Raw genomic sequence first — 26,308 nt, 5'->3', positions numbered from 1 at the left:
CACTCGCAGCCTAACGCCACGTTAGTCACGTGCCCGCTCCAGTGCCCTCATGTCACCTCCTCACGTGGCGCTTTATCACCTCGCATCCTCCCAGGAGGAAGCACTACGACAGAGAGAGGGCACAGTCACATAACCTGTGTTTCAGTCCTGTCGCAATCACTCTGTTTTACCGTGAGTTACCGCTTTCACCTCCTGCGGGGCCCGGTGTATACATTAGGCGTTAGCAGAAAGCACACGGTATATATGGGTTCTTGCTTTCAGTGTCCACTGGGGGCTGGAAACCCCCCAGATGAGGAGCGGGGCGGCCGCTGTATAATAACTGAGAGGGAGACTGGAGAGGTCTTGCTGGTGAGTTCCAGCACTACGCTGGGGCTCTCAAATTAGCCTTTCTTTTTCTTTCTTTCTTTCTTTTTTTTTTTAATTGATTTATTTTGAGAGAGAGGGAGGGAGAGAGAATCCCAAGCAGTTTCTGCACCATTAGTGCAGAGCCTGATGCGGGGCTCGAACTCACGAAACCGTGAGATCAAAACTGGAGCTGAAACCAAGAGTCGGACGCTTAACCCACTGAGCCGCCCAGGCACCCCTCAAATTAGGATTTCAGTCACCCCACTGGCGTTGCAGGACGGACAGCCACTGCGGCACAGTGACGTGGGCCACGCAGGCACACCGGTTCCTCAGAAAACATCTGAGCGGGAATAGCATCCTGTGCGACTTCAGAGAAGAAACTTGGACTTCCTCAAACCTCATTATGGCTGAGAATGAGCTCACCAGGTCGGTCCTGGCAAAAGCAGCTTGGTCTCTTTAAAACCACGCAACGCAACGAGGCAACTCTAGAAAGGATACTTGTGAGGCAATCTGGGAAATTTCAACACTGCCCTTTGATGATACTAAGGAATAGCCTGATTTTTTAGACATGCTGATGCGTTGTAAGTAAGTTTTTGAGAAGGAATCCTTGGCTGTTAGAGATGCCAACAGCTGCAACCGGCTTCAAACAATCTAGGGATGCAGAGAAGAGGGTCAGTGTAGACATGGAGTTGGACTGGCCATGACTTGCTAATTGCTCAAGCTGGGGGGTGAGTGGGGCTCACTCCACCGTTCTGCTTTGGTATGTGTTTGGAATTTCTCGTTAAAACCTCCGCAAAGCTGGGGCACCCGGCTGGCTCAGCAGGTGGAGCTTGAGACTCCCGATCTTGGGTCATGGGTTTGAGCCCAAATTTGGGGTAGAGATTGCTTAAAAAACCTTTTTTTTTTTTTAATTTTGTTTTCAACGTGTTTTATTTATTTTTGGGACAGAGAGAGACAGAGCATGAACGGGGGAGGGGCAGAGAGAGAGGGAGACACAGAATCGGAAACAGGCTCCAGGCTCCGAGCCATCAGCCCAGAGCCTGACGCGGGGCTCGAACTCACGGACCGCGAGATCGTGACCTGGCTGAAGTCGGATGCTTAACCGACTGTGCCACCCTTAAAAAACCTTTTTTAAGCCAGGGTGCCTGGGTGGCTCAGTCGGTTGAGCGTCCGACTTCGGCTCAGATCATGATCTCGCCGTCTGTGAGTTCGAGCCCCGCGTTGGGCTCTGTGCTGACAGTTCGGAGCCTGGATCCTGCCTCGGATTCTGTGTCTCCCTCTCTCTCTCTGCCCCTCCCCCACTCATGCTCTGTCTCTCTCACTCTCAAAAATGAATAAATGTTAAAAAAAATTTTTTTTTTTTTACTTTTTTAAGGGGCGCCTGGGTGGCTCAGACAGTTGAGCATCCAACTCTTGATTTTAGCTCAGATCATGATCTCACGATCCGTGAGATCAAGCCCCATGTTGGGCTCTATGCTGACAGTGTGGAGCCTGCTTGGAATTCTCTCTCTCCCTCTCTCTCTGCCCCTCCCCTGCTTGCTCTCTCTCTCTCTCTCTCTCTCTCTCTCAAAATAAATAAATAAACATTAAAAAAATAAAACTGCATGGGCACCTGGGTGGCTCAGTCAGTTAAGCATCAGACTTCGGCTCAGGTCATGATCTCAGGGTTCATGAGTTTGAGCCCCTCATGGAGCTGCCTGCTTCACAGCTGCTGTGTCCCTCTCTCCCTCTGCCCCTCCCCCACTTGCATGGCACTCTCTTTCTCTCTTAAAAGCAAATAAACATTAAAAAAAAAAACGGCTGGGGCGCCTGGGTGGCGCGGTCGGTTAAGCGTCCGACTTCAGCCAGGTCACGATCTCGCGGTCCGTGAGTTCGAGCCCCGCGTCAGGCTCTGGGCTGATGGCTCGAAGCCTGGAGCCTGTTTCTGATTCTGTGTCTCCCTCTCTCTCTGCCCCTCACCCGTTCATTCTCTGTCTCTCTCTGTCCCAAAAATAATAAATAAAAAAAACGTTTAAAAAAAAAAAAAAAAGAAAAAAAAAAAACGGCTGAGACATCTCATTACACAGAGAGGTCATCTAATGTAAGTCTGTAAATATAAAAGACATTTTATTCATTCATTCACTCATTCAAAAATATAATTACATATAATATATATAATTATATATCTATAAGTATGGTAAAATTCATTTAATGTAAAATTCACCATTTTAACCATTTTATAGTATGCATTATGTCAATTATAGCTCAAAAAAAAAAAAAAGTGTAGGGGCCCCTGGGTGGCTCAGTCGGTTGAGCAACTGACTGACCCTTGATTTCAGCTCAGGTCATGATCCCAGGGTGCTGGGATCAAGCCCCACATTGGGCTCTGCACTAACAGCTCGGAGACTGCTTGGGATTCTCTCTCTCTCCCTCTCTTTCTGCCGCTCACCTGCTCACACTGTCTCTGTCTCTCCCTCTCTCAGAATAAATACACTTAAAAAAATAAAATTCAGAAAGTGCACAAGAGTTTGCAGTGAAAAGCTTCCCTTCGACCTCTCTGCCCCAGTGGCACACGGCTTCCTCTCCAGAGGCATCTGTTTCCCACACACCCTTCCAGAGGTTAAACCTCCCCTCCCCCCTGGTTCACCAGAATGGTACCATTTTGTACACACCGCTTTGCAGCTGGCCTTTCCCCCATCACTTACCTTGGGTTCATTCTGTAACAGAACACAAACAGCTCCTTCCCTTTTTCCCAGCTGCGTAGTACTCCACACGGTCGGGCTGCTTCACACCCTGCGGTAAGTGCTTCGGGGTTCTGGAAACTCTTTTCCCAGCCAGCTCAGAGTCTAAAAAGCACTTTCTTTTGATAAGGGGGCAATAAAGACAAACCAGAGGCTTCTGCCTCGAGGCCGACCATCATCGGAGCTATCTTCGCACACGGGCCCTCGGAAGGGCAAAGGCAGCTAACCTGGCGGGTTCTCCAGGGCATCTGCCAGGTGTTGCTGGTGAAGGTGGCAGGGAATTGCTGGCCATCTTAGCCTCTAGGACATAATTGATCATGTCACCTGTGTCCTCCCTTCTTTCCTGATTAGAAAAGAAAGGACTTCTTGGGGAAATTGAGAAGTGCATGCAGAAGCAGAAATTTACCCAGAGTTGTTTGTAAGCATTTAAAAAAATTTTTTGTTAATGCTTATTTTTGAGACAGAGAGAAACAGAGCATGAACGGGGGAGGGTCAGAGAGAGAGGGAGACACAGAATCCGAAGCAGGCTCCAGGCTCGGAGCTGTCAGCACAGAGCCCGACGTGGGGCTTGAACTCACAGATGGTGAGGTCATGACCTGAGCTGAAGTCGGAAGCTCAACCGACTGAGCCACCCAGGCGCCCCTGTAAGCATTTTTAATAGCTGCTTAAAACTGAATTGTATTGGGAGGTGCCTGGGTGGCTCAGTCAGTTGGGTGTCCAACGCTGATTACAGCCCAGGTCGTGGTCTTGAGGTACCTGGGACGGGGCCCCACATTGGGCTCTATGCTGAGAGCACAGAGCCTGCTTGGGATTCTCTCTCTCTCTTTCTCTGCCCCTGTCTCACTTGCGCTCTCTCTCTCTCTCTCTGTCTCTCTCAAATAAATAAACTTAATAAAAAACTGAATTGCATTGGGGTGCCTGGGTGGCTCAGTCATTTAAGCATCCAACTCTTGATTTTGGCTCAGGTCACGATCTCATGGTTCGTAGGTTTGAGCCCCACATCAGGCTCTACACTGAGCTGAGGCTGGTTGAGATTCTCTCCTTTCTTGGCTCTCTGCCCCTCCCCCACTCGTCCTCCCCCCCCCCAAAATAAATAAACTTTAAAACTGTATTGCATTGAAACACTGTAACTTACTAACTTATCTCTGCTTTCACTTCTGCATCTTAGAGATCCAGGAACTAAAGCCACATCAGATGTTTCTTTTAAGGAGCTAGAGGAACATCTAAGTCCATGCACCAAATGAGACAGGTAAGACACTTGGCACCAGGTATGAATATTTGAAAAATTATCTCTACGAAACAGAAACCGTATTAATGAATAATCTCGGGGATGAAGAGAAGACCAGTGGCTGATAATGAGGGCTTCGGGGATTCCAACAGTTACTGGATAGTAAGCTAAGAACCCTGCATATTAAATAGAGGAACATTTATTTAAATAGAATAGAAGCCCTGTCTCCTCAGTAACTACAGGAGACGCCTGCCAACCTAGGCACTAAACGTTTGCTGGGTTGGACGGAGCGCGCGGCCGGAGGGAGAGGCACCTGGGATGCGGGAAGAGAATTCGTGGACGGCATACGTGTTGGGGCAGGGGCTGCAGCGCGCAGGTGGTAGTGGAATCCACAGGAACAGTCACAACTCGTGCGAAGAGTGTGGAGGATGAGGAGAGGTCAAGGGCAGAGTCCCGGGCACGCTGGCGGCCGAGAGTGTGGGGAGTGTCACGGTAGCCCGAGGCTCTGAGCACGGCCTCGTCAACAACCCCACCCCAGAAACTCTTCCTGGCCGACCCGGGGTGGACAGTGCTGGCAGGAGGGCTTGGGGACCTTTAGGGATGTCTGGATCAGCAGGGGACTTGGGAGGGGAGAGCAGAGGAGAAGGGTTTTAGGGCCTAAAAAGAGGTCCCTATCACCAGGGACCTGAAAAATGCACAGAACTCTTCCTTCCCTAACAATACAGTTTCCCCTGAAAATGGACCTAATAATAGGCCTCACACTACTACCACGGCTAAATTGGACTCCACTGACTCACAAGTCTTTTTATGTCTTCAGTTCCGATCCCTGCTTCCCATACAACTCGGTAAATGACAACACCGTTGTTCTTTCGCCGAAGAATCTATTTCAGGGATGGGCAGTGGATGGTCTCCGGCTGTGTGCTATTATTACCTGCGGCGTAGCGGGGCCTTTTATAGCATTCGTTTCAAACATAAAGGAAAAGGGGAAATGCAAAATGAAGTGGAGTGCTGTCTTGCAAGGCAAATCTCCTGAGATGAATGTCTTTCTCCCGAAGTCCCCGGTGTCGGGGAAACACCGGACGAGACGGCCACTCCGTAAATCTTGCCGCACGGTGTTTGCGCGCATCCTCGTGGGTTAGAAGCAGCATTCGACCGAGAGAGTCTGTTGAGTGAAACATCACCAGCTCCCGTTTGACCAAAAATGGCTACAGATAAACAAGTCTCATCCCTGGCAGGATGCGGCTCCGTCTGGCAAATGTTTATCAAGCGCCAGCTGTGTTCCAGGGATGCGGAGGCGGAGAGCCACGGTCCGTGGCCCCTGGTAGTCCCCGGGTACGCCGGGAAAGGACACTCTGGGTCATCGATGGGAAGGAGGCAGTGCCTTCGCAAAGAACGTGTATTGTTCACCGTCAGTTAATAAACTAGCATCTGGTTTACTCAGAAACCGGTGTGGGGTGTGCTAGCTGACACAGCTTGGTTGGCAGAAGCCAATACTCAATAGCAAGCAACTCTGATCTCTGGATGTTTTCAGCTGAGGCCTGGATCGTGCCGCAGGTGCAGGTCATTAAAAATCCCTGGGGGCGGGGGGGAGGGGCGGGAGGGGCAGGTAGAAGAGGCTCAGGGTCTCCTTCCTGCCGGCAGGGTGCTTGGTGCTAACACTGTTATTCCCTCAGTCCTGAACCAGGTGAGGGAACGGGTGGTGGCCAAGGGCAGGGGATGGAGGGAGTGGGTGGAGGTGGAGACAGACAGACAGACAGGCAGACACACACACACACACACACACACACACACACACACACACACACACACACAGAGGGAGGTGGACAGATGCTGTTGGGGAGGCACAGACACTAAGGGTGTCTTTTTTTTTTTTTTTTACTGTGACACCCTTTTCAAATTTTAGTAATTGTGGCACTGAGAATGTCTTACCCTGACATTTCTCTTTGGATGTGACAACTCTTACAGTGGAGAATTTATTTAAATATTCAAATGGATTTTAAAGGATTCCTGGAAGAAGCTATGGCTCTTACTATTATTAATCTCTGACTCTGCTGAAGTCAGTTCGCTTCTGGACCAGGAACTCAAAACCCTCCCTCTCTGTGGACAGAGGGGCGGGGGGAACCAGCCATTGCTGCCAGAGCCATTATTCCTATCACGATTGTCATCTCTCCGAGGGGACACATCCGGAGGCAGATGACTCAAGGTTGGATGTTTGAACGCTGAGATCCCAAGTATTTACTCCTGCCCCTAACATTTTCCGGGTCCCAATCTTCTGTGCTCTGTGGTCCTAAACGCTGGGCTTTCACTCGAGTGCTTGCCATCTGTTCAAGCAAACCCAAAGCCGCTGTTCTTTCTTCTCTCCTGGGTAAGTTACGCACCATAAAATGCACCCGTCGTATTTGTATGGTCCAGGATTTTTAGCAAAGTTATGGACCTGTGCAACCACCACCACTATCCAGCCTTCAGACGTTTCCATGGACCCCCTAAAAGCTCCTTCATTGTCACCTGTAGTCTGTCTCTCTCTCCCACCCAAACCCCACAATCACTGATCTGCTTTCTGTCTCTATCAGAGCTTCTTTTTAGAACACAGTTTTGGTTGTGACCATCCATAAATACTTCTACATGAAGCTGGGGTGGTCCTCTGGGTAAGAATACAAATTGCATTCCTCAATTAAAAAAAGATTTAAAAAATATTTATTTATGTTTGAGAGAGAAACTGTGAGGGGGGAGGGGCACTCAACCAACTGAGCCACCCAGGCACCCCTGCACTCCTCAATTTTTTACAACAGAATGTAACCTTACGCCTGTGTGTCTGTCGTTGGCCATGACCAGACCTGCCCAAGGAAAGCAGCACAGTGGACACGAACGGAAAATTGTTAGGCCTTGCAGTATAGGAGCAGGGAGAGGGAGATTGCTGTGAATTCTAGCACACACGACAGGAAGTTCAAGGCCTAGGATGTGGCTGTCGGGCCCAAGTAACATGGCTTTCCTCTGAGTAGCAGACAGACAGCTTTACGTGGAGGTACAAGTTGTTTCTGGGTGATAAGCAGTAAACGCGGTTCTATAGGTATTGGACCCGGCGGACATCTCACTTTGCGTGGGCTCGCAAGACACGCCTCGGTGAGATATGGAAGAGGCAGGCATCAGAGAACTTCCTGAGGGCACCTGGGTGACTCAGTCAGCTAAGTGTTCGACTTCCACTCAGGTCATGATCTCACGGTTTGTGAGTTTGAGCCCCGCTCTGTGCTGACAGCTCAGAGCCTGGAGCCTGCTTTGGATTCTGTGCTCCCTCTCTCTCTGCCTCTCCCCTGCTCACGATCTCTCTCTCTCTCTCTCTCTCTCTCAAAAATAAACATTAAAAATTAAAAACACACACACAAAAGAGCTTCCTGATTCCTTTCCTCATTTGTACCTCTTGCATTGCTTTCCTCCTGCTTCAGAAATAAGCCAAAGCCAGATGCCTGGTGGCTCAGTCGGTTGAGCGTCCGACTCTTGATTTCAGCTCAGGTCATGATCTCACGGTTCATGACATTGAACCCGGTGTCAGGCTCCACGTTGATCGTGGAGACTGCTCATGCTCTCTCTCTCTCAAAGAGAAAAAACAAACCAACCAAAGTAAAAGTAACTATGAACCATGTCTCCGCTGTCACGCGACACCCGACAGACTCTGCGTTCCGGCTCGAGCAGTGTCTCACGTGAACGCACACGGCATTGGCCTCACTCACTGCCACAAACATCTGGATGCTCCTTTCTCAACCACAGAGGGCAATCTCGACTGGCCTGTCATATAGCTCGTTTCTCAAAACTCCAGAGCAGATGTCTCGTTCCTTAGCTTCTCTGGTGCCCCTTCCCTGGGAAGGAGAAGGTGGGTTCCAATCTCGCTTGCCCTGATGCTTGTGCGAACTTGGGCAAGTTACCCGTCATCTCCAAGCCTTGTTTGGACAAGTCAGGTATCTGCCTCGGTGGGTTATCCTGAGGATAAAAGAAAATAATGTAGGTACAGAGCACTGCCCGCTGCCTGGCATGTAGTCCGTGCTCAGTAAACAGCAATGGTAGTGGTGTTTCGACATGACTGGTTTCACAAGCCTGTCGCCCAATGTTTGCATCACAACGTGTCCCTGCTCAAACCAGGAGGTCAGGATGTTTCACTTCGGTTTGGGAAACAGTGAGGGAGTCGAGGGGGCACTAACATTTCTTAATCCTTATCATCTCCGCGGTGGAAAATATCAATCGTTATCATCTCATTTTAGAAATAAGGACACTGAGCCTCGTTCTTGGCGACAGTCGCTCAGGTTGGCCTGCATGGGAAGCCGGTGCCCCTCCCACCTAAAAGTGCTCAAGATCTCAGGGCGCCTGGGTGGCTCAGGCAGGTAAGCGTCCGACTCTTGATTTCGGCTCAAGTCATGATCTCACAGTTCGTGAGTTCGAGCCCGGTGTCAGTCTCTGCACTGACAGCTCAGAGCCTGCTTGGAATTCTCTCTCCCTCTGTCCCTCCGCTGCTCACTCTCTCTAAATAAATAAACATTAGGGAAAAAAAAAGTTACAGCAAAAAAAAAAAAAAGAAGCTAAAGATCCCTGTAGAGCAAAAGCTCTCCAGTCACCTGTTGGGGGGGGGGGGGCGGGAGGCAGACTCTCACCTGCCTGGAGGGAGAACAGAGTCAACTCTCAACAACGTCTAACTGGAATTTGCTGAAGTCGAAGAGAAACACGCATTTTCCCAAGTCGGCAGAGGTCACAACTCACATTCCAAATATGACAGGGATGATGTTACACGACGGGTCTGGGGGGGCGGGGGGTGTCTTGGGACAGAGGGTGGTAAAGAGCTCTGCAAGTTGGCCTGAAGGAAATGGAGAAGCATTGGGAGTCTTGCTCCGAAGAATATTCAACAAAGAGTAGCCTGTCTCCATCCTCCACACCCAAAATGCATGGTGCATGTGTGTGTATATGTGTGTCCACGTGTTTGAGCACTTGCTGGAGATCCGCCACCTTCCCTAAATGTGTTCGGGTTAATTTCACTTGCTCTGAGTTTTCCCTCATCCTAAAGTCAGTCTACACTTAGGTGTCCGGCTGGAAGCATCTTTCCCTGCACTGCAATCGGGTTCCCTTGTGCTGTTGTCCATCACGTGTTTGCCACGACATGACCATCTTCTGCTCGACTCTTCGACGAGATCCCAAGACTGTGTTCGGCATTTTTTCACTTCTCTCCATTCCCCCCAACATTTAACCCAGAAATATGCTGGAAATGGATAGATGCTTATGGAGTGATAAAAAAATAAGCAAGGTCACAAATCCGAAGAAAGACTTTAGATCTGGGTTTTTGGGTTTTTTTCCTAGAGTTCTATCTCAACAGAAATCACATGTTAAATAAATGACTAAACTTTGTGTTAGAGTTCACAAAAAACGAGCAAATTAAAGTGAAATGCCAAAGGGGCGGGGGAAGTAACTTTGGCTACAGAGAAATAATGAACTTTCGGGTCATGTCTAGCCAATGGGGGCTCAGTCACAGGGAAGCTGTCAAACACCTTTCGGAGAAGCTCTCGAGGCACACGTATCACTGGGGGAGCGCGCGGAGGCCGGCACCGGGCGCAGCCGGGCGCCTGTGACCACGTGCACGCGCTGTTTTGCTGATGTTCCCGATCCCGTTGGAGGGTTCACCTTCCTTCTGACTCACTGTCTTAAATGTTTCCCTTTGTATCTGCCAACTGTTGGAATCGGTGTTTCAACTGTTCTGACCATCTGCTGGGAGAAAACTTCCAGATTATGTCACAGTTTTCGGAACCTCAAATCACACAGTTTTGGAGTTGGAGGACTTACGAATCAGCAAGCCTAACTCCTTCACTTGCGGGCTCACAAATGCTTCCGCTCCGCCTTGAGTGTCGGCCCCGGTGCCGGGTGCTGGGGAGGCAGAGATGGCTCATGAGGTCCTGGGGCTCCCGGCACCTACACTCCAGCAGGGAAATCAGATTCTACAAGGTGACACAGGTGCCCCGATAAAGGGGTGTCCGAGGGACACATACGCTGTGCACAGGAGGGGGGCGGAGACTTTGTACATGGTTGAGTGTTTACTGAGCAGGGGAGAATGTAAGTGGGAAAAGATTAGTCAAATATAAAACTGGAGAGGAAGGCAGGGGCCGGATCAGTAAACATTTACTGAGCACCAATGACGTATCAGGTCACCAGACTGTATGCCAATTGCCAAAGATGTGAAAGCGACAGCTTTGCCCTCAAGGGATTTATAATTTAGCCAGATGTGACTATATACATTAAAGATATACAGGAAGGGATCATCGGCTCTCCTTGGAGGCGGGGACAGAGAGGGGTGTATTGCGGAAGGTACCCGAGGATGCCGTCTCGGGCTAAGGCTTCCCAGGTGGACCAGAGAGGGGAGGGCATTGTAAACGGAAGGAACGGCAAGTGTCCAACACAACACGAAGTCTTTCAGGAACCTGAAACAGTGCGATATGGTCACGCATTTAGCTCACTTGGGGAGAGTGGCAGGGGATGAGGTTGGACAGACAGGACAGACAGACAGGGCAGACAGGACAGAGTGAACTCTTACCCTGGAACTCCACACTCAGCAGCTTCGAGTGTGCCCTGGAAGTAATCAGGAACCTGTGAGCGGTGAATCGATCAGGTTTCTGTTTTGGAAAGAACCTACTGTGGGGCACTCAGTCGCTTAAGTGTCTGACACTCCATTTCGGCTCAGGTCACGATCTCATGATTTGTGGGATTGAGCCCTGCATTGGGTTCTGTGTTATCAGCTTGGATTCTCTCTCTCTCTGCCCCTCTCCTACTCTCTCTCTCTCAAAACAAACTTAAAAAAATAGAAAGGACCTACTCTTAGCTGGCTGGTACACAAGAATTGGTTATACCGTTATCAATTCTTTTCTGTATGTTTCATAATAATTACGGAAGAACACCCACTAGCAGGGTGGACAAGTGTCTGATGTCTGACGGGGAGCAAAGACGGGTACAGGGACCAGTTAGAGGCTATCGCCTGGTCTATGTGGGAAGGGATGAGAGTCAGAACCAGTGGCAGTAGGCTCTCAGTTTGAAGAGCTGGTCAGGAACTGAGGTCCCCTGGACATGGGGGGGGGGGGGGAGACTGGGTGTGGGGGAAAAGTCCAGGGTGACCACCAGCTTCCGGTGTGGGTAACTGGGAAGGACGCATTCTCCAGAAATGGAGACTGAGGTGGATGAGCAGGTCCAGGAAGAAAGATGAACTCACATGTAGACGTGTGCTGGAGATGCAGGTCAGATAAGCAGATAGAAATTTCTAGTAGGCAGGAGTATTTATGAGTCTAGAGCTCAGGTAAAGTAAAGTAGGAAGCAGAGAGGAAACAGTGACCTGGGGCCAAGGAGGATCCTGAGAAACTTGGAAACGAGGGGAGAGAAGGTGTAAGGGAGGAGGGAGAGGAAAGCGTCAGAAGCTGCACAGATACTGAATAAAGTGAAGTCACTGCCTTTGGCCCCAGCTCAACTCTGTCCCAGTGAACTTTGCCAGAGTGGTTTCAGTGGCCCGTCTGGAGACAGAAAAGGGGGGCGATGTACTACTGCAGGTGTGGAGGGCTCTCTGTCAGGGACTCACCGTGTGGGGAAAGGGGATCCGAGATGTTCAGAGGACACAGGATTGAGGACGGGGTTCGGTGAGACTTAGAAACTTGAGCAAATTTATGTGGTGGGGGCGGGGGCAGGAGGAGCTGGTAAAGGGGGGCAGCTGACAACAGAGAAGACAGAAGGAGTGACTGCAGGAGCATGGACCGGAAGAGCAGGCTGTGCACTGACCAAAGACACAGCAGCAGCAAGATACTGGCAGACAAGAGGTGGGAAGGGTCAGAAAGTGGTCACACCACAGTTACGGGATTGGGACATCGAGGGAATTGAGGCTGAAGCCTCAACTTCACCTGTGAAATGAGAAATGAGGTGAGGAAGGTAAGGCCCAGAGAGGTGATAACTTGCATGACAACCGCTAGTTTGCCAACTGTCCCCGGGACACTGAAGGCAGGGAGGGACCAAAGAAAGAGGCAGGCCGCTCCAGACTGATGGGTGGTGGGTTCGAGAAACACAGGAACTTACATTTGAGGCTTATCTTGGGCGGCTGCAAGACAAGCAGATTTCCACACCGCCTGCCAGAATCTTCAGGACAGACGGTCTCAACCCCTTGCTCTCTCAAGGCTGCATCCTTGAAAACAGCTTGGGCTGCGGGAAGGCCGGCAGGACGTACACGACCCGGCTGGGGAAGAGGCGAGGGGCCTCCGATGGCTCCAGTACCGCCCAAGAGGCAGCTGGCGGTCACAACCTCTCTACGACCTCCTCCAACAATAACCCACGGGGAGTAAGATTTTAACTCAAGTGTCTTGACTCCTTGCCTGGTGCTCTATTCCCTATGTTATACTCACTTAGGTTGAAGATATTTATGTCACTTGGAGATATGTTAAAATGGGGCTTTTTGGACTTTTTTTTTTTAAAGTGTATTTATTTCGGTGGGGGGGGGGTGCCTGCGTGGCTCAGCCAGGTAAGTGTCCGACTTCGGCTCATGTCATGATTCACAGTTTGTGGGTTCCAGTGTCGCATCAGGCTCTGTGCTGACAGCTGGGAGGCTGGAGCCTGCTTGGGATTGTCTCCCTCTCTCTTCCCCTCCCCCACTTACACTCTGGCTCTCTCTTAAAAATAAACATTAAAAAAAAATTTTTTTTAAGTGTATTTTTTGAGAAACAGAGAGAGAGAGAGAGAGAGAGGGAGAGAGAAAACGTGGGCACTCGGGGGAGGGGCAGAGACTCCCGAGCAGGTTCCGCACAGTCAGTGCAGAGCCTGACATGGCCCTCGAACTCATACACCGTGAAATCGTGACCTGAGCTGAAATCGAGAGTTGGATGCTTAACTGACTGAGCCACCTAGGCACCCCAGGACCTCTCTTTTGAAAGACCACTAGACAAGGCTGGCTTCATATGAGGGCAGAACAGGCCGCCTTGTCATCAAAGACAAGAAGCTTGTCAAGACCCTGGATGGAGACCTTCTGAAAATGGGGAAGACAGCGGAAGTTGACCCTCAGATAAGGATCCTGACTTACTCGTGCCACTCACTCCCAGGGGCTTAGAACTGTGATTTTCACCTCGGTGAAAGAGATTCTGGGAAAGTACCTGGAGAAGAGCGTATGGAGGCGTGGGGGAAGGAGTGGTTGAGAGTGAATTCTGGTCAGGTCTCTTGGCCTCTCTGTACGTGGCCCTTCTGAGCGTAACATGCATGTGTGATGAAGAGGTGGATGGGAACATGACACTGAAGCAGGTCAGGAAGCTGGCCAAGGGAGCAGGCAGAGAAAGCAGCCAGGAAAAGCACAGGAAGGACGCTAGAGACGAGAGCCGTCACGGGGTCTTGCACGGGCCCCGCCAGATGGAGTAAAATCAGGCAGATACCACACAACTGGAATCCCAATCACCTCCACTTAGAAAAACACAGCCTGTGCTCTTATTTCCATAACAGGCATTAGGAAAAGGAGAGGAGAAACCCTTCACGTCGCAATCACAGATCTTAGAACAGGAAGAGACTGTGCTCCCAACCTACTAAGCCCAATTCACAGCCTCTTCTTCCCCCAGATTGCCAGTCTTTCCCCCTTCTGTGATTTCTTCAATGATACCAACTGGCTTCTAGGGGCAGTAGTAAAACTCGGGGTGCCTGAGTGGCTCGGTCGGTTGAATGTCAAGCCCTGATTTCAAGCCAGGTCATAATCTCACGACTTGTAAGACACAGCCCACACCGGGCTCTGTGCTGACAGCACGGAGCCTGCTTGGGATTCTCTCTCTTCCGCTGTCCCTCCCTCTCTCTGAATACATAAATAAACATTAAAAAAAATATTTTAAGGGGCGCCTGGGTCACTCGATCGGTTAAGCATCCAACTTTGGCTCAGGTCTCATGATTCATGGGTTCGAGCCCCACATCAGGCTCTGCGCTGTCAGCTCAGAGCCTGGAACCTGCTTCAGATTCTGTATGTCTCTCTCTGCCCCTCTCCATTCATTCTCCGTCTCTCTCTCTCACTCAAAAATAAATAAACATTAAAAAAAATTGTAAAATATTTTAAAACTCAGGTAGCAAACAAACATTGGCTCGCTCCCTACCCCCCACAGAAAAAGTCCCCTACACAAAGGACTTGTCACATGGGAGGGGGACACTGAGGGGCGGAACTGCATTAGGATCTTGTCATCTCTGATCGGAACAATTCTGTGTAATTAAAGCCACAGGGCTACAGATGTGAATCTGAACCGATGCCTCGTATAACCTGAAATGTTTTCTTGGCGCTTAAACATTTATGTGACACATAATAACTAATTGTCACTAGCATCCACATAGCATCTTTCTTCACTTGAGCCTAAAGCACTTTATATATGCTAATTAATTCTCACCATAACCTCATGAGGAAGAGAAGCAGCGAGGACTATTATTCCCATTTTGCAGAGGATAAAGTCAGGGCAGGGAAACATGCTGACGTTCCCCCAGGTCTGAAAAAGTGAGCAGAAGGCAATCATAATTTAATTCTTGTTTAGGAACTTATTTATTGGGTTTCATTCATGTGCTTGGCTCTGTGCAAGATGGTCAGTGTGCTTATGGATGGGGTGGGGAGGTTTGGAGTGCGGCAGGGAAAGGTCGTTTAAATAACACACTATAAAGCTAGAAAGACACAGGCGCCTAGGTGGCTCAGTTGGTTAAGCGTCCAACTTTGGCTAAGATCATGATCTTGAGGTTCATGGGTTCCAGCCCCACATCGGGCTCTGTGCTGACAGCTCAGAGCCTGGAGCCCGCTTCGGATTCTGTGTCTCCCTCTCTCTCTGCCCCTCCCCTGCTCACACACACACTCTCTCTCTCTCAAAAATAAGTAAACATTATGGGGTGCCTGGGTGGCTCAGTCGGTTAAGTGTCCAACTTTGGCTCAGGTCATGATCTTGCGGTCTGTGAGTTCGAGCCCCGCATCAGGCTCTGTGCTGACAGCTCAGAGCCTGGAGCCTGCTTCGGATTCTGTGTCTCCTGCTCTCTCTGTTCCTCCCCCACTCACGCTCTCTGTGTCAAAAATAAACATTAAAAAAGGTTTAAAAAAAAAAGTAAACATTAAAAAAAAATTTTTTTTTAAAGACAGAAAGACAATTTGTGAGTAATTCCAACTCAAGCTATAGGCACAGAAGCTCAATTTTGCCACTGGGCACAGTCCAAGACCTACAGTGTAACCCACATCTTCCTTGTCCCAGAAATGAGAGATTCCTCTACTCACTGTGAAGGGAACAGACGTTAAAAATAAACAAAGAATTCTGTTGTTATATTCCTGATCGGGGAAAGTGTGAGGGGCTCCATCTTACAAGGAAGGGGGCTGAGATGAAAACCACACGTTCACACATTCTCTCCATAGTGGCAGCTCACTGCTCTCTGTTCTCTCGCCCTGCTTAACTATCCCCGGTGTTTACTTTTTCACTTGTTCATCTTCCCCATGAGAATGGAAGCCCCCCGAGGGCAGGGCTTTTATCCTTATTCATGAATGTTTTCAGGGCCCAGAACAGTACCTGGCATCTAGCGCGTACTCAAAAGATATTTGTTAAACCAATGAAGAATGCCTGAGGTTTACAGTTCCAGTTCTGCCACTGACCAGTTTGAGCTTGGAGAAGTCATTTCATCTTCCAGGGCATTAGTTAAAAAAAAAAAAAACAAAAAAAAAGTGGGGTGCCTGGGTGGCTCAGTCAGTTGAGCATCCAACTCCTGATGTCAGCTCAAGGCATGATCCCAGGGTTGTGGGATCGAGCCCCGAGTCAGGCTCTGTGCTGAGTGTGGAGCCTGCTTAGGACTCTCTCTCTGTCCCTCTGCCCCTCTCTCTGCTCGTATGCTCTCTAAAAATAAAAATAAATTTAAAAATAAAAATAAATTCTTTAAACGGCGAGGAATGTGAGGAAATAGGTATGTAGCCCTGGCTGCACTTTTCGGTGGGGAGGCCGCAGGGACAGAGTCCTGTCTTCCACGGTTCCACATCCGTCCCGGAGCGGAAGAGTCTGGGCAGTGGCTCATGATGTGCGGAGTATGGAACGAAAAGAAAACTGTGTTTCACTGTGGAAAGAGCAGCAAGGCTTTCTGAATCATCACTGACTTGATCCAAATCCTGCTGCCACTTACAGCTGTGGCCTTGAACCAATTACATAACCTCTGGAGCCTCAGTTTTGTCATCTTTAAAGTGGTCATTGTCCCCAAACAGCCAAAGCAATCTTGAAAAAGAAAACCAAAGCAGGAGGCATCACAATCCCGGACTTCAAGCTATACTACAAAGCTATAATCGTCAAGACAGTATGGTACTGGCATAAGAACAGACACTCAGATCAACGGAAAAGAATGGAGAACCCAGAAATGGACCCACAAACGTATGGCCAACTAATCTTTGACAAAGAAGGAAAGACTATCCAATGGAACCAAGAGAGTCTCTTTAGCAAGTGGTGCTGGGAGAACTGGACAGCGACATGCATAAGAATGAACCTGGACCACTTTCTTATACCGTACACAAAAATACACTCAAAATGGATCAAAGACCTAAATGTAAGACAGGAAGCCATCAAAATCCTCGAGGAGAAAGCAGGCAAAAACCTCTTTGATCTCGGCCACAGTAACTTCTTACTCAACACGTCTCCGGAGTTAAGGGAAACAAAAGCAAAAATGAACTTTTGGGACCTCATCAAAATAAAAAGCTTCTGCACAGCAAAGGAAACAATCAGCAAAACTAAAAGGCAAACGACGGAATGGGAGAAGATATTTGCAAATGACACATCAGATAAAGGGTTAGCATCCAAAATCTATAAAGAACTTATCAAACTCAACACCCAAAAAACAAATAATCTAGTGAAGAAATGGGCAAAAGACATGAACAGACACTTCTCCAAGGAAGACATCCAGATGGCCAACCGACACATGAAAAAATGCTCCACATGACTCATCATCAGGGAAATACAAATCAAAACCACAATGAGATACCACCTCACACCTGTCAGAATGGCTCACATGAACAACTCAGGCAACAGCAGATGTTGGCGAGGATGCGGAGAAAGAGGATCTCTTTTGCACTGCTGGTGGGAAAGCAAGCTGGAGCAGCCACTCTAGAAAACAGTATGGAAATTCCTCAAAAAATTAGAAATAGAACTACCCTACAGTCCAGCAATTGCACTACTAGGTATTTATCCAAGTGATACAGGTGTGCTGTTTTGAAGGGACACATGCACCCCAATGTTTATAGCAGCACTACTGACAACAGCCAAAGTATGGAAAGAGCCCAATGTCCATCGATGAATGAATGGATAAAGAAGATGTGATATATATATATATATATATATATATATATATATACACACACACACACACATATATATATATTTTGTGGTATATATATACAAACACACAATATAGAGTATTACTTGGCAATCAAAAAGAATGAAATCTTGCCATTTGCAACTATGTGGATGGAACTGGAGGGTATTGTGATAAGCGAAAAGAGTCAGAGAAAGACAAACATCATATGACTTCACTCATATGAGGACTTTAACACACAGAACAGATGAACATAAGGGAAGAGAAGCAAAATAACAGAAAAACAGGGAGGGGGACAAAACATAAGAGACTCTTGAATATGGAGAACAAACAGAGGGTTACTGGGGGGGTTGTGGGAGGGGGGATGGGCTAAATGGGTAAGGGGCATTAAGGAATCTGCTCCTGAAATCATTGCTGCACTATATGCTAACTAATTTGGATGTAAATTAAAAAAATAAAATTAAAATAAAAAAAATACAGTGGTCATTGTCCAAGGTCACTCACAGCCTCTGAATGAAGGACTCTTTAGCTGCCAGGATTCCCCAGGGACGTCTGCTGGTGCATTTTGCCTCCAGATCACTGGGTCAACGTGAGGCTTAAAATTATGGGTAAATGAGGTTAATTTACAGAGGTGCTTGAGGAAAAGCCACTGAGATATAACACTAATAACAGAGACAAAAAAAACGTCAACTAACATAGGGCAGTCTTTTCCAGATGTGTCAACAGGGCCAAGGACTTTACTACCCGGCAGAGCATAATAACGGATGCTGTGACAGTAAGCTTTAGTTGCCAAGCGTAGTTTAAATCATGTCCCATTTGCTGTGTTCATGGCAGAGAAGTACTACGTTTTATGTACATTTCTATCAAAAGTGGTTCCAGTGAGGCGCACCTGGGTGGCTCAATCGGTTAAGCGCCCAACCTCGGCTCAGGTCATGATCTCACAGCTCGTGGGTTTCAGCCTCGCAACAGGCTCTGTGCTGATGGCTCAGAGCCTGGAGCCTGCTTAGGATTCTGTGTCTCCCTCTTTCTCTGCCCCTCCCCTGCTCATGCTCATGCTCTCTGTCAAAAATTAAAAAAAAAAAAAATTAAAAAAAAATTTTTTTAAGTGGTTCCAGAGAAAACATTTTAATGCTTAAAGGCTAAATGTCCGTTATCTGAAAAATTTCTTTTCATGGAACAGATTATTCCCCAATGATGCCAGAAAATGAGGTATAAAACTGATAAAATATCAGACGGAATATAAGAAGACGTTATGGGCAGAAATAGTCTCACTTGAAATTGGTCAGAATTATCTACAGTTCTTCCCAGAAACTCTCAGAAGCTTGGAGCTCCTAAGCGCTTACGAAATTAAAGAAATCACGCTCTTTCCGGCGCGAGTCCTCATTACCTAGAAGTGATGCCCTGATAAAGTCAGAAGGAAGTCAGCAAACTGCTCAACAGCCCTCTTTTTCCCAAATATCCTCCCTGCCTCCTGCTACCAGGTGGGGAAGCAGTTTTCTGAGTTTTCCAACTGTGACATTGCTACCATGTATTTATTCTCATCTTTTCTTCCAAGTTTATATTTCCTATTCCTGCCTCCTAAATAGGAGTATTTCCTGAGGCGTAGGCCTTGGCCTTCTGCTCTTCTCTATAAATACTTTCTCTTTTGGAAAGATCATATACACTGAGGAGTTCAACTGTCGTTTCTTCACGGATGACTCACACACTTACATACTGTGCCATAACCTCTCTGTCTTCAGCCATCTCATATTCTCCAAACCTGTTTGAGATCTGAGCTCATTTTTTGCCTTGAAACCAACTCACCCTAGGGGCGCCTGAGTGGCTCAGTCAGTTGAGCGTCAGACTTCAACTCGGATCATGATCACACGCTGTTCACGAGTTCAAGCCCCACGTCTGGCTCACTGCTGTCAGCGCAGAGCCCACTTCAGATCCTGTGTCCCCCTCTCACTCCCCCTCACCCGCTTGCGCTCTCCCCAAAATAAACATAGATTAAAAAAATTCACCCTATGGGCATTCAGTCTGGATTTCTTGGCTTACAGAACTGGAGTCCTCCCTGGCTGCTCATAATCCTTTCCCCCCACCACCCACACAGTCACTAAGGAGAGCGCTACTCAATTATTGCAACCTCGCTCTTTCCCCTCTCACCTTTACTATCCAAGGCGAGTAATGAGTATCAGAGCTCCTCATCCATGCTGTCCTAGGCACTTTTACTAGGTCGGTGCTTCTAAAACATGGCCTGGAACGCTGGCAGCTCCACATTCGTTCTGCATTCACGGAGTGCTCGCTTTATACAAAGCACAGCGTCACGCATTCCAGGATGCAGAAGTGATGGAGGTCTGTTTACAGTCTAGGAGGGGGAGGAATTGTACACACCGTTTTAATTCCAAACTACCAAGTGGTAATAACTGAACGGATACATGAAGAATGGTTTGGAAAGTATGATGGCCATTCCAAAGAAAGAAAATTTATTTCTAGACGGCGAGGTCACTATGTGGCTTTATTTTTTTTATTTAAAAAAATTTTTTTAATGTTTATTTATTTTTGACAGAGAGAGACAGAGCATGAGCAGGGGAGGGGCAGAGAGAGAGAGGGAGACACAGAATCGAAAGCAGGCTCCAGGCTCTGAGCTGCCAGCACAGAGCCTGATATGGGGCTGGAACTCACAGACCGCCGAGATCATGACCTGAGCCGAAGTCGGACGCTCAACCGACCAAGCCACCTAGGTGCCCCACTATGTGGCTTTAAACAACGGGCAGAATTTCAACAGTGTACGAAGATAGGGAAGGAAGAGTATTCCTAAGGAGAAAGAGCCAGGGGCAATCTTCAGAAGGTGAAGGGAGGTCGGGAGAGATTCATACGGTCTGGTTTCCCACCGACAAGGGAGGAGGAAAGGGGAACAGCAGAAAATCGTTCGTTTTGAATCCAAGTTCACGAATTAGGTCCTTAACCTACAGGCAACAGGGAGCCCGTGACGATTTCTGATCACAGCTGTGCTTGAAAAGGACTACGGGGGGGGGGGGGGGGGGGGCCTGGGTGGCTCAGTCGGTTGAGCGTCCGACTTCGGCTCAGGTCATGATCTCACGGTCTGTGAGTTCGAGCCCCACGTCGGGCTCTGTGCTGACCGCTCAGAGCCTGGAGTCTGTTTCCATTCTGTGTCCCCTCTCTCTCTGACCCTCCCCCATTCATGCTCTGTCTCTCTCTATCTCAAAAATAAATAAATATTAAAAAAAAAAAAGAAAGAAAGAAAGAAAAGGACTACAGGGCTGGCAAGCGAGTGACGCTAGAGGAAAAGTACTGCACTTGCCCCGTTGAGGGGACGAGAACCTCGAGGAGGCGCAGGCAGTGTGTACGCAGCGTGGCTGGAGGCCACAATTACTGCGGAGGTAGAATCGATGGCACCTGTCAACTGACGGGAGCAAGTACAGGCGGAAAAGGGCATCAATGGTGGACGTCAAAGTTTCCAAGCAGAAACGGGAGGTAATCCTAACAAAAGCGGGGCGCACAATTCCGAAAGCTCGTAACGAGGGCGGGGGCGGGTCACGTCTGGGACACCCGGCACTGATGGAACCGCAGGGCCTCCGAGGTTTGGAAAAGGTCACGGCGCCTGGAGGTAGCTGGGCCCTGACGACTTCACTGCTGCGGGGGAGGGGGGGGGGAGGTGTCGGGAAAAACGGGCACCAACGGACTGCGGACACCTTACTACCGGGGCCTGGCCAGGCAGAGGTGAAAGCTGTGGCCTCGCCGCGGCGTCGCCCTCGCCTCGCCCGACCCCGGGAACAGGCGGCCGGAAGGGGCCTCAACCTCTCCTCCGGGCACATTTCCTCAGCGTCCGTCCCCGCCCGCCACCGGCCCCTCGCTAAGGAGGCCTCACGCACAGCGGTGTCCTGTCCAGGGAGAGCGGGCCGAAAGCGCACGCGGGACACCGCCACCTCCGGCGCGACACCCGCCGCCCTCAGCGCGGGGCTCGGGAGATCGAGGAACCAGGACAAACCTGCACGACGGGCCCAAGATCTCGCGAGACTTGGCAGGCCGCCCCCCCCCCCCCCCGCGCTGGCCTGCCGGAAGCGGAAGTCGGCTCGTGGCCCGAGTGGCTCCGTTACCTTGGAGAGCTGAAGTAGTGGGAGATCCCGTGGCCGCGCTGTGGGCCGGAGGTGGGTGCTCCTGCGCGTGTGGCCGGCGGGGTGCGGCCCGAGCTGGGCGGACGCAGCCCTCGGCGGGCGATCGTGGCCCCGGGGAGCAAGGAGCCGGGCGGGCCGCGCCGAGTGGCCTCCCCTCGCCCTCGCGTCTGGGGAGGGAGCAGGCCTGCCAGGGCCGCGGGAGACCAGCCCAGTGCGCTCCGACAGCGGACTGGGAAGCCGGTGCGCGTCCCCCCGGGCAGCAGAAGCCCCCAGTGGTCATTCGTCCCCAAGGCCGCTCGCCTGCGGCCACTGCGCCGCGCGGTTTTACCTGTGTTCGAGACCGGTCCGAAAGGCTGAGCCCCTGCCTTCCACCGAGGGGCACGTACCTTGTGCCGGCCGTGCCTGAACCGGCTTCTGGGTCCTGAAGGCCCCGCGCTCTCCGCCGCCACTTGGGCGCTCGCGCTCGCTTTCCAGCCAGCGTGGCAAGTCTCCGCAGCGCTTTTAGGACAGCCCCTTCACTCACTGAGGCCCTTGTGTTCCTCGCCCTCCCCACCACCTTTTGCGGGTTTCCTTCCAGGGAATCAAGCGTTTTTCTCCCTTCCCCCAGATCGAAACAACATAAACATTAAACAGTACAACTGCCTCAAAGTGCTGGGGTAAGTAAAGCTCAGATCGATTAAAATTATATTTAAATTTCATCGTCGTGAGTAACAATAGAGATTTTTGTTTACTTGTGAGAAGGGGACCGTAGGAGAACATAGAAATAGAGTGGCATTTTTGCCTTGTCTTGTAGTTTCTACTCCCCATCTGGTTGGGTATGGGTCGTCCTTCTGGTGGTTTCTGTGATTCCTATAGAAACCCAGGCATGATGGTCATTGGCTGAACTTATTATTACAAATCATACCTTGGGTTTGAGAATTTGACATCTGAGAAAGTGGAAAGTCTGAGAGCAGCAGCCTAAGAAAGATTAAAACATCTAGGTATTGCTTCTTGCATCCACACAGTAGTCTTGGTTTAATGTTGCTGGGATGAGGGTAGAATTATAAATATTTGCATATGTTTTGGGGGATTTGGATGAGAAACAAACTAATGAAGAAACTGTCTTCCACTGTCACGTCTTTGTCAAAAAGTTTTATTGTAAGTTGAAGTAATACAGTAAGAAAAATAATTGCAGGATGTCCGATTTGAAAGTTTCCGTATGATGTCACATATATCCCAAGTCAAAAAACAGGTGTTAGGAGTCTTGAGGCAAAGAGTAGAAAGATGAAGTCTGGGTTAGGAAAGACAGCGACGGGAGTCCTGACCAGTATGTGGTCAAGGAAGACTGGGAAGGGGGGAGCTCCCTACAGCACGCTGATTGGCTGGCTTCCAGGTCTTGGATAAAGTTTAAAAGAAGCGAAGTCTTTGTCCCATGGCGTCTCGAGGATGAGGCCTTTTGTCACCTAAGCCAAATCTTTTCTTAGAGGTAGAGGGCTCCCGGAGAATGTGGGTAAGGAAATACTACTTGAACGAATCCAGAATGGGCCTGGGAAACCCAACTAATACAGATTTGTTAGGCAGTGTCTATAGTAGTTTTCATTTTGTCACAGTACAGGAGCGCATTGGATGCCATTATAAAGTACCCTAAACTTGAGTAGCTGTTCATTTAAATGCCTATTTGCCTTTCCATTTTTGTGTCTCTCCTGTATTTTCAGTCTTTCACTTTTTTACTGGTTCTTTTTTCTTTTCCTATAAACCTAACCTCAGGTACTTTATCCTGGGAAAAATAGGAGATAATTTTCCAGTAACCCTTTAGCTACTGCCTTTTTCTCGTTTTCAGCGAAGCTTCTTGAAAACTTAGTCCGTAGTCAGTGTAGATTTCTACTTCCTTACCTTCCAGTTACTTTTCAATTAACTGCAGTCCTGTTTCAATCCCTAGTACTCTAAAATAATCACCTCCTAATGGCTAAACCCAATTAGTTTTCTCTTCTTGGTTCTATCATTGTACTGTTCAACATGGAGGCCCATTCACTCTTTATTCTCTTGCCTTCTATGGTAAGCTCACTTTGCTGGTTCTTATCGGTTTTCTTCTTTATCTTCAACTTCCTTATACATCGGTGTTCTCCAGGATTCTGTTCCTTGATACTCTTCTTATTCCACAATCTTCCTGAGGAATCTCCTCCATTCTGACAGCATTAACCACCATCGGAATTGCTGATGTCTCCCGTATTTATCATCAACTTGCTTCTCAGTCCCAAATAGGTAACTGTGAGCTGACTCTCCGTGTGGATGGGCATAACGTAACTAACTTCAAACTCTTGTGTACCCTTGCCCACCCTTCTTCCTGGGGTTCCCATGGCACCATAGGCCATGCGCTCATTTGGCTAGAAGCCTGGAAGTTATCCTTTGTCTCCCCTGCCACCCCACAACATCTAGTGAGTGATTAATTTCTCCTGGAATCTTACCTGTCCTCACAGTTGCTTCCTCAGACTGAGCCCTACAGCAGTGCAGTAAGCTGCCTTTGGTCTGTCCTCGCTAATCTGTGCTCTGCCCGGTTAGAAAAGTGATCCTTCTAAATAGTCGGCTTGCTCTGGAGGCTTCTCTGCTTAAACCACCTAGGACTCCCCATTTCCTACGAGAATAAGTGCACAGTTGTTTATGTGGAATACACAGTTTTTCATAATTCGATCCCTGCCTATTTTTCCAGCTTCATTTCTTGACATTCACTGTTCCTCCCTTTATACCACGTCTGTCTTACGCTGTAGACCAAGAGTTCTTTGGCGGTAGAGACCACGATATATTGTTCATCTTTGTATCCTGGGTGCCAGTTAGTACATCTATATTACAGAAGTCAAGAAATACTGAATTGAATGTTTAAAACTATCTGAAGTTTAAAAGTACACAAAGACGTTTATGAATACCCTGCCTAAAATTGTTCATCTCTTGGTTTTTCACTATCTGGTAAGATAATGTGACTTTTTAAAAAAATTCTCAGAGAACTGTATTAAAAACAACAGAATTTCAGGATGACAGACGCTTCTGAAGCTGTTCCAAATTTTGAAGAGATGTTCGCCAGTAGATTCACAGAAGATGACCAAGAATACCAGGAATACCTGAAGCGCCCTCCTGAGTCCCCTCCGATCGTCGAGGAGTGGACTAGCAGAGCGGCTGGGAACCAGAGAAATAGAGGCAATCGGTATGTATCATGGGAGGACACCCGCGGATGGCTGACGTGGGAGAGGACGGCTTTAATCCGTTAGCCCCGGAGGCCAGCGAGGGCAGGGACCGATGTTTTTGTTTGGTACTCATGGTGCCGACCGCCTGCCTGCACAGAGCAAGCGGCCAGTAAACGTGTGCCTTAGTATTTTGTCGGCACCATGTATTTTTCCCTTGCTGTTCAGTTGTGTGTGTCTTAATGTTCTGTTTTAAAATGTTCTTCCTGTGGACTGACATTTGATTTTCTTTGCAAATATACTTGAAAATCCCAGAGTCTTCTATAAAACTCCGTGTTAGATTCCATAGAGAAGGTACTGTCTTTGGCTTATACTTGAGAGAGAAATTTATACAATAGAAATTATGTCTATGTAAGAATTCAAAATAGATGAACAGATTACCATACTGCTTTTGTACAATCGAATAGAATTCAGTTTGAGAACTATTCTGTTGTTTTGGGTTTTGTGTTGTGGTCTATTTCTCTGCAAAGCGTATCCAGTGTGATACTGGAAGAATGATTTAAATTTGGGGAATGTTTTGACTAACTGGTGCTATAACATTCTGCGGAGAAAAATGTTTTTTACCCCCTTGTGGACGGAATATTAGACTGAAATAAAATGCACTGGGATAGAGTTGTCATTTGTGTTTTTTAAAAGAGAAGTATAAAAATCTTTTTGTTTTGCTGTTGTAGGTTGCAAGATAACAGACAGTTTAGAGGTAGGGATAGCAGACGGGGGTGGCCCAGTGACAATCGATCAAATCAGTGGCATGGACGATCCTGGGGTAACAATTACCCGCAGCACAGACAAGAACCTTACTACCCCCACCAGTACGGACACTATGGTTACAACCAACGGCCTCCCTATGGTTACTACTGATGGAAGCGGCAGCAGCTTTTAGTAAAACCATTACTCTGTTAACATGACAAAAGTTTGTATCTTCTGTTGGTCATAGTTTTACGTTTGATTTCAGAGAGTGGATTATTAACTTTTTGGCACTTCTGACTTTATTTTTTTTTAAATGAGATCTTACCAGAGACATTATGGTTGCTGGGAATAAGTATGCCTCTAAAAAGGTTGTGGATTTATTACCTGACTTCTACCTCAGATTTCTTCTTTGTTTCATGACTTAACAGTCTTTGAACTTGCTGTGTGTTTTCTTTGTTTGACCTCTAGGAGTTCTGTCTTTGTTTTACACAGAAATAAAAATTTTAAAGTAGAAAATGCCTGATTTTACTTTTTTTTTTTTTTTTAATGTTTATGAGAGAGAGAGACAGAACAGGAGTGGGGGAGGGGCAGAGAAGGAGGGAGACACAGAATCCGAAGCAGGCTCCAGGCTCTGAGCTGTCAGCACAGAGCCCAATGCGGGGCCTGAACTCACGAACC

The 26,308-nt window shown here is 48.4% G+C and overlaps 1 protein-coding gene and 2 long non-coding RNA genes across 7 annotated transcripts; 2 read left to right on the top strand and 1 right to left on the bottom strand.

The window, feature by feature from the left end:
• Nucleotides 1-87: 87 nt before the first annotated feature.
• Nucleotides 88-5,737, top strand: LOC122239359. Its single transcript, XR_006218346.1, has 3 exons — nt 88-171; nt 4,234-4,314; nt 5,349-5,737. It is a non-coding gene; the product is annotated as an uncharacterized LOC122239359 (long non-coding RNA).
• Nucleotides 5,738-8,948: 3,211 nt separating this feature from the next.
• LOC122239357 lies at nt 8,949-21,574 on the bottom strand. The gene is made up of 4 exons (XR_006218340.1): nt 21,489-21,574; nt 19,759-19,960; nt 18,118-18,208; nt 8,949-10,029 (listed from the first exon to the last, which is right to left on the bottom strand). It is a non-coding gene; the product is annotated as an uncharacterized LOC122239357 (long non-coding RNA).
• Nucleotides 21,028-26,146, top strand: RAMAC (RNA guanine-7 methyltransferase activating subunit). 5 transcript variants are annotated; one of them, XM_042987948.1, is made up of 4 exons: nt 21,028-21,090; nt 21,440-21,764; nt 22,339-22,387; nt 24,706-24,738. In XM_042987948.1, exons 1-4 carry the CDS (start codon nt 21,055-21,057, stop codon nt 24,716-24,718), a joined length of 423 nt encoding a protein of 140 aa, XP_042843882.1. In that variant the 5' UTR covers nt 21,028-21,054; the 3' UTR covers nt 24,719-24,738. The 5 variants fall into 5 exon arrangements, with proteins under 5 accessions (XP_042843882.1, XP_042843881.1, XP_042843884.1 ...); XM_042987947.1 differs by lacking the exon at nt 21,028-21,090 and adding an exon at nt 25,615-26,146 and having other exon boundaries at nt 21,660-21,764; nt 24,736-24,906; XM_042987949.1 differs by lacking the exon at nt 21,028-21,090 and adding an exon at nt 25,615-26,146 and having other exon boundaries at nt 21,724-21,764; nt 24,728-24,906.
• The last annotated feature ends 162 nt before the right edge of the window (nt 26,147-26,308 follow it).

This window comes from Panthera tigris, chromosome B3 (assembly GCF_018350195.1).
Source record: "Panthera tigris isolate Pti1 chromosome B3, P.tigris_Pti1_mat1.1, whole genome shotgun sequence".
Lineage (NCBI taxonomy): Eukaryota > Metazoa > Chordata > Mammalia > Carnivora > Felidae > Panthera > Panthera tigris.
The sequence above is the reverse complement of the archived record's forward strand: the minus strand, read 5'-3'. Positions and strand labels throughout refer to the sequence as shown.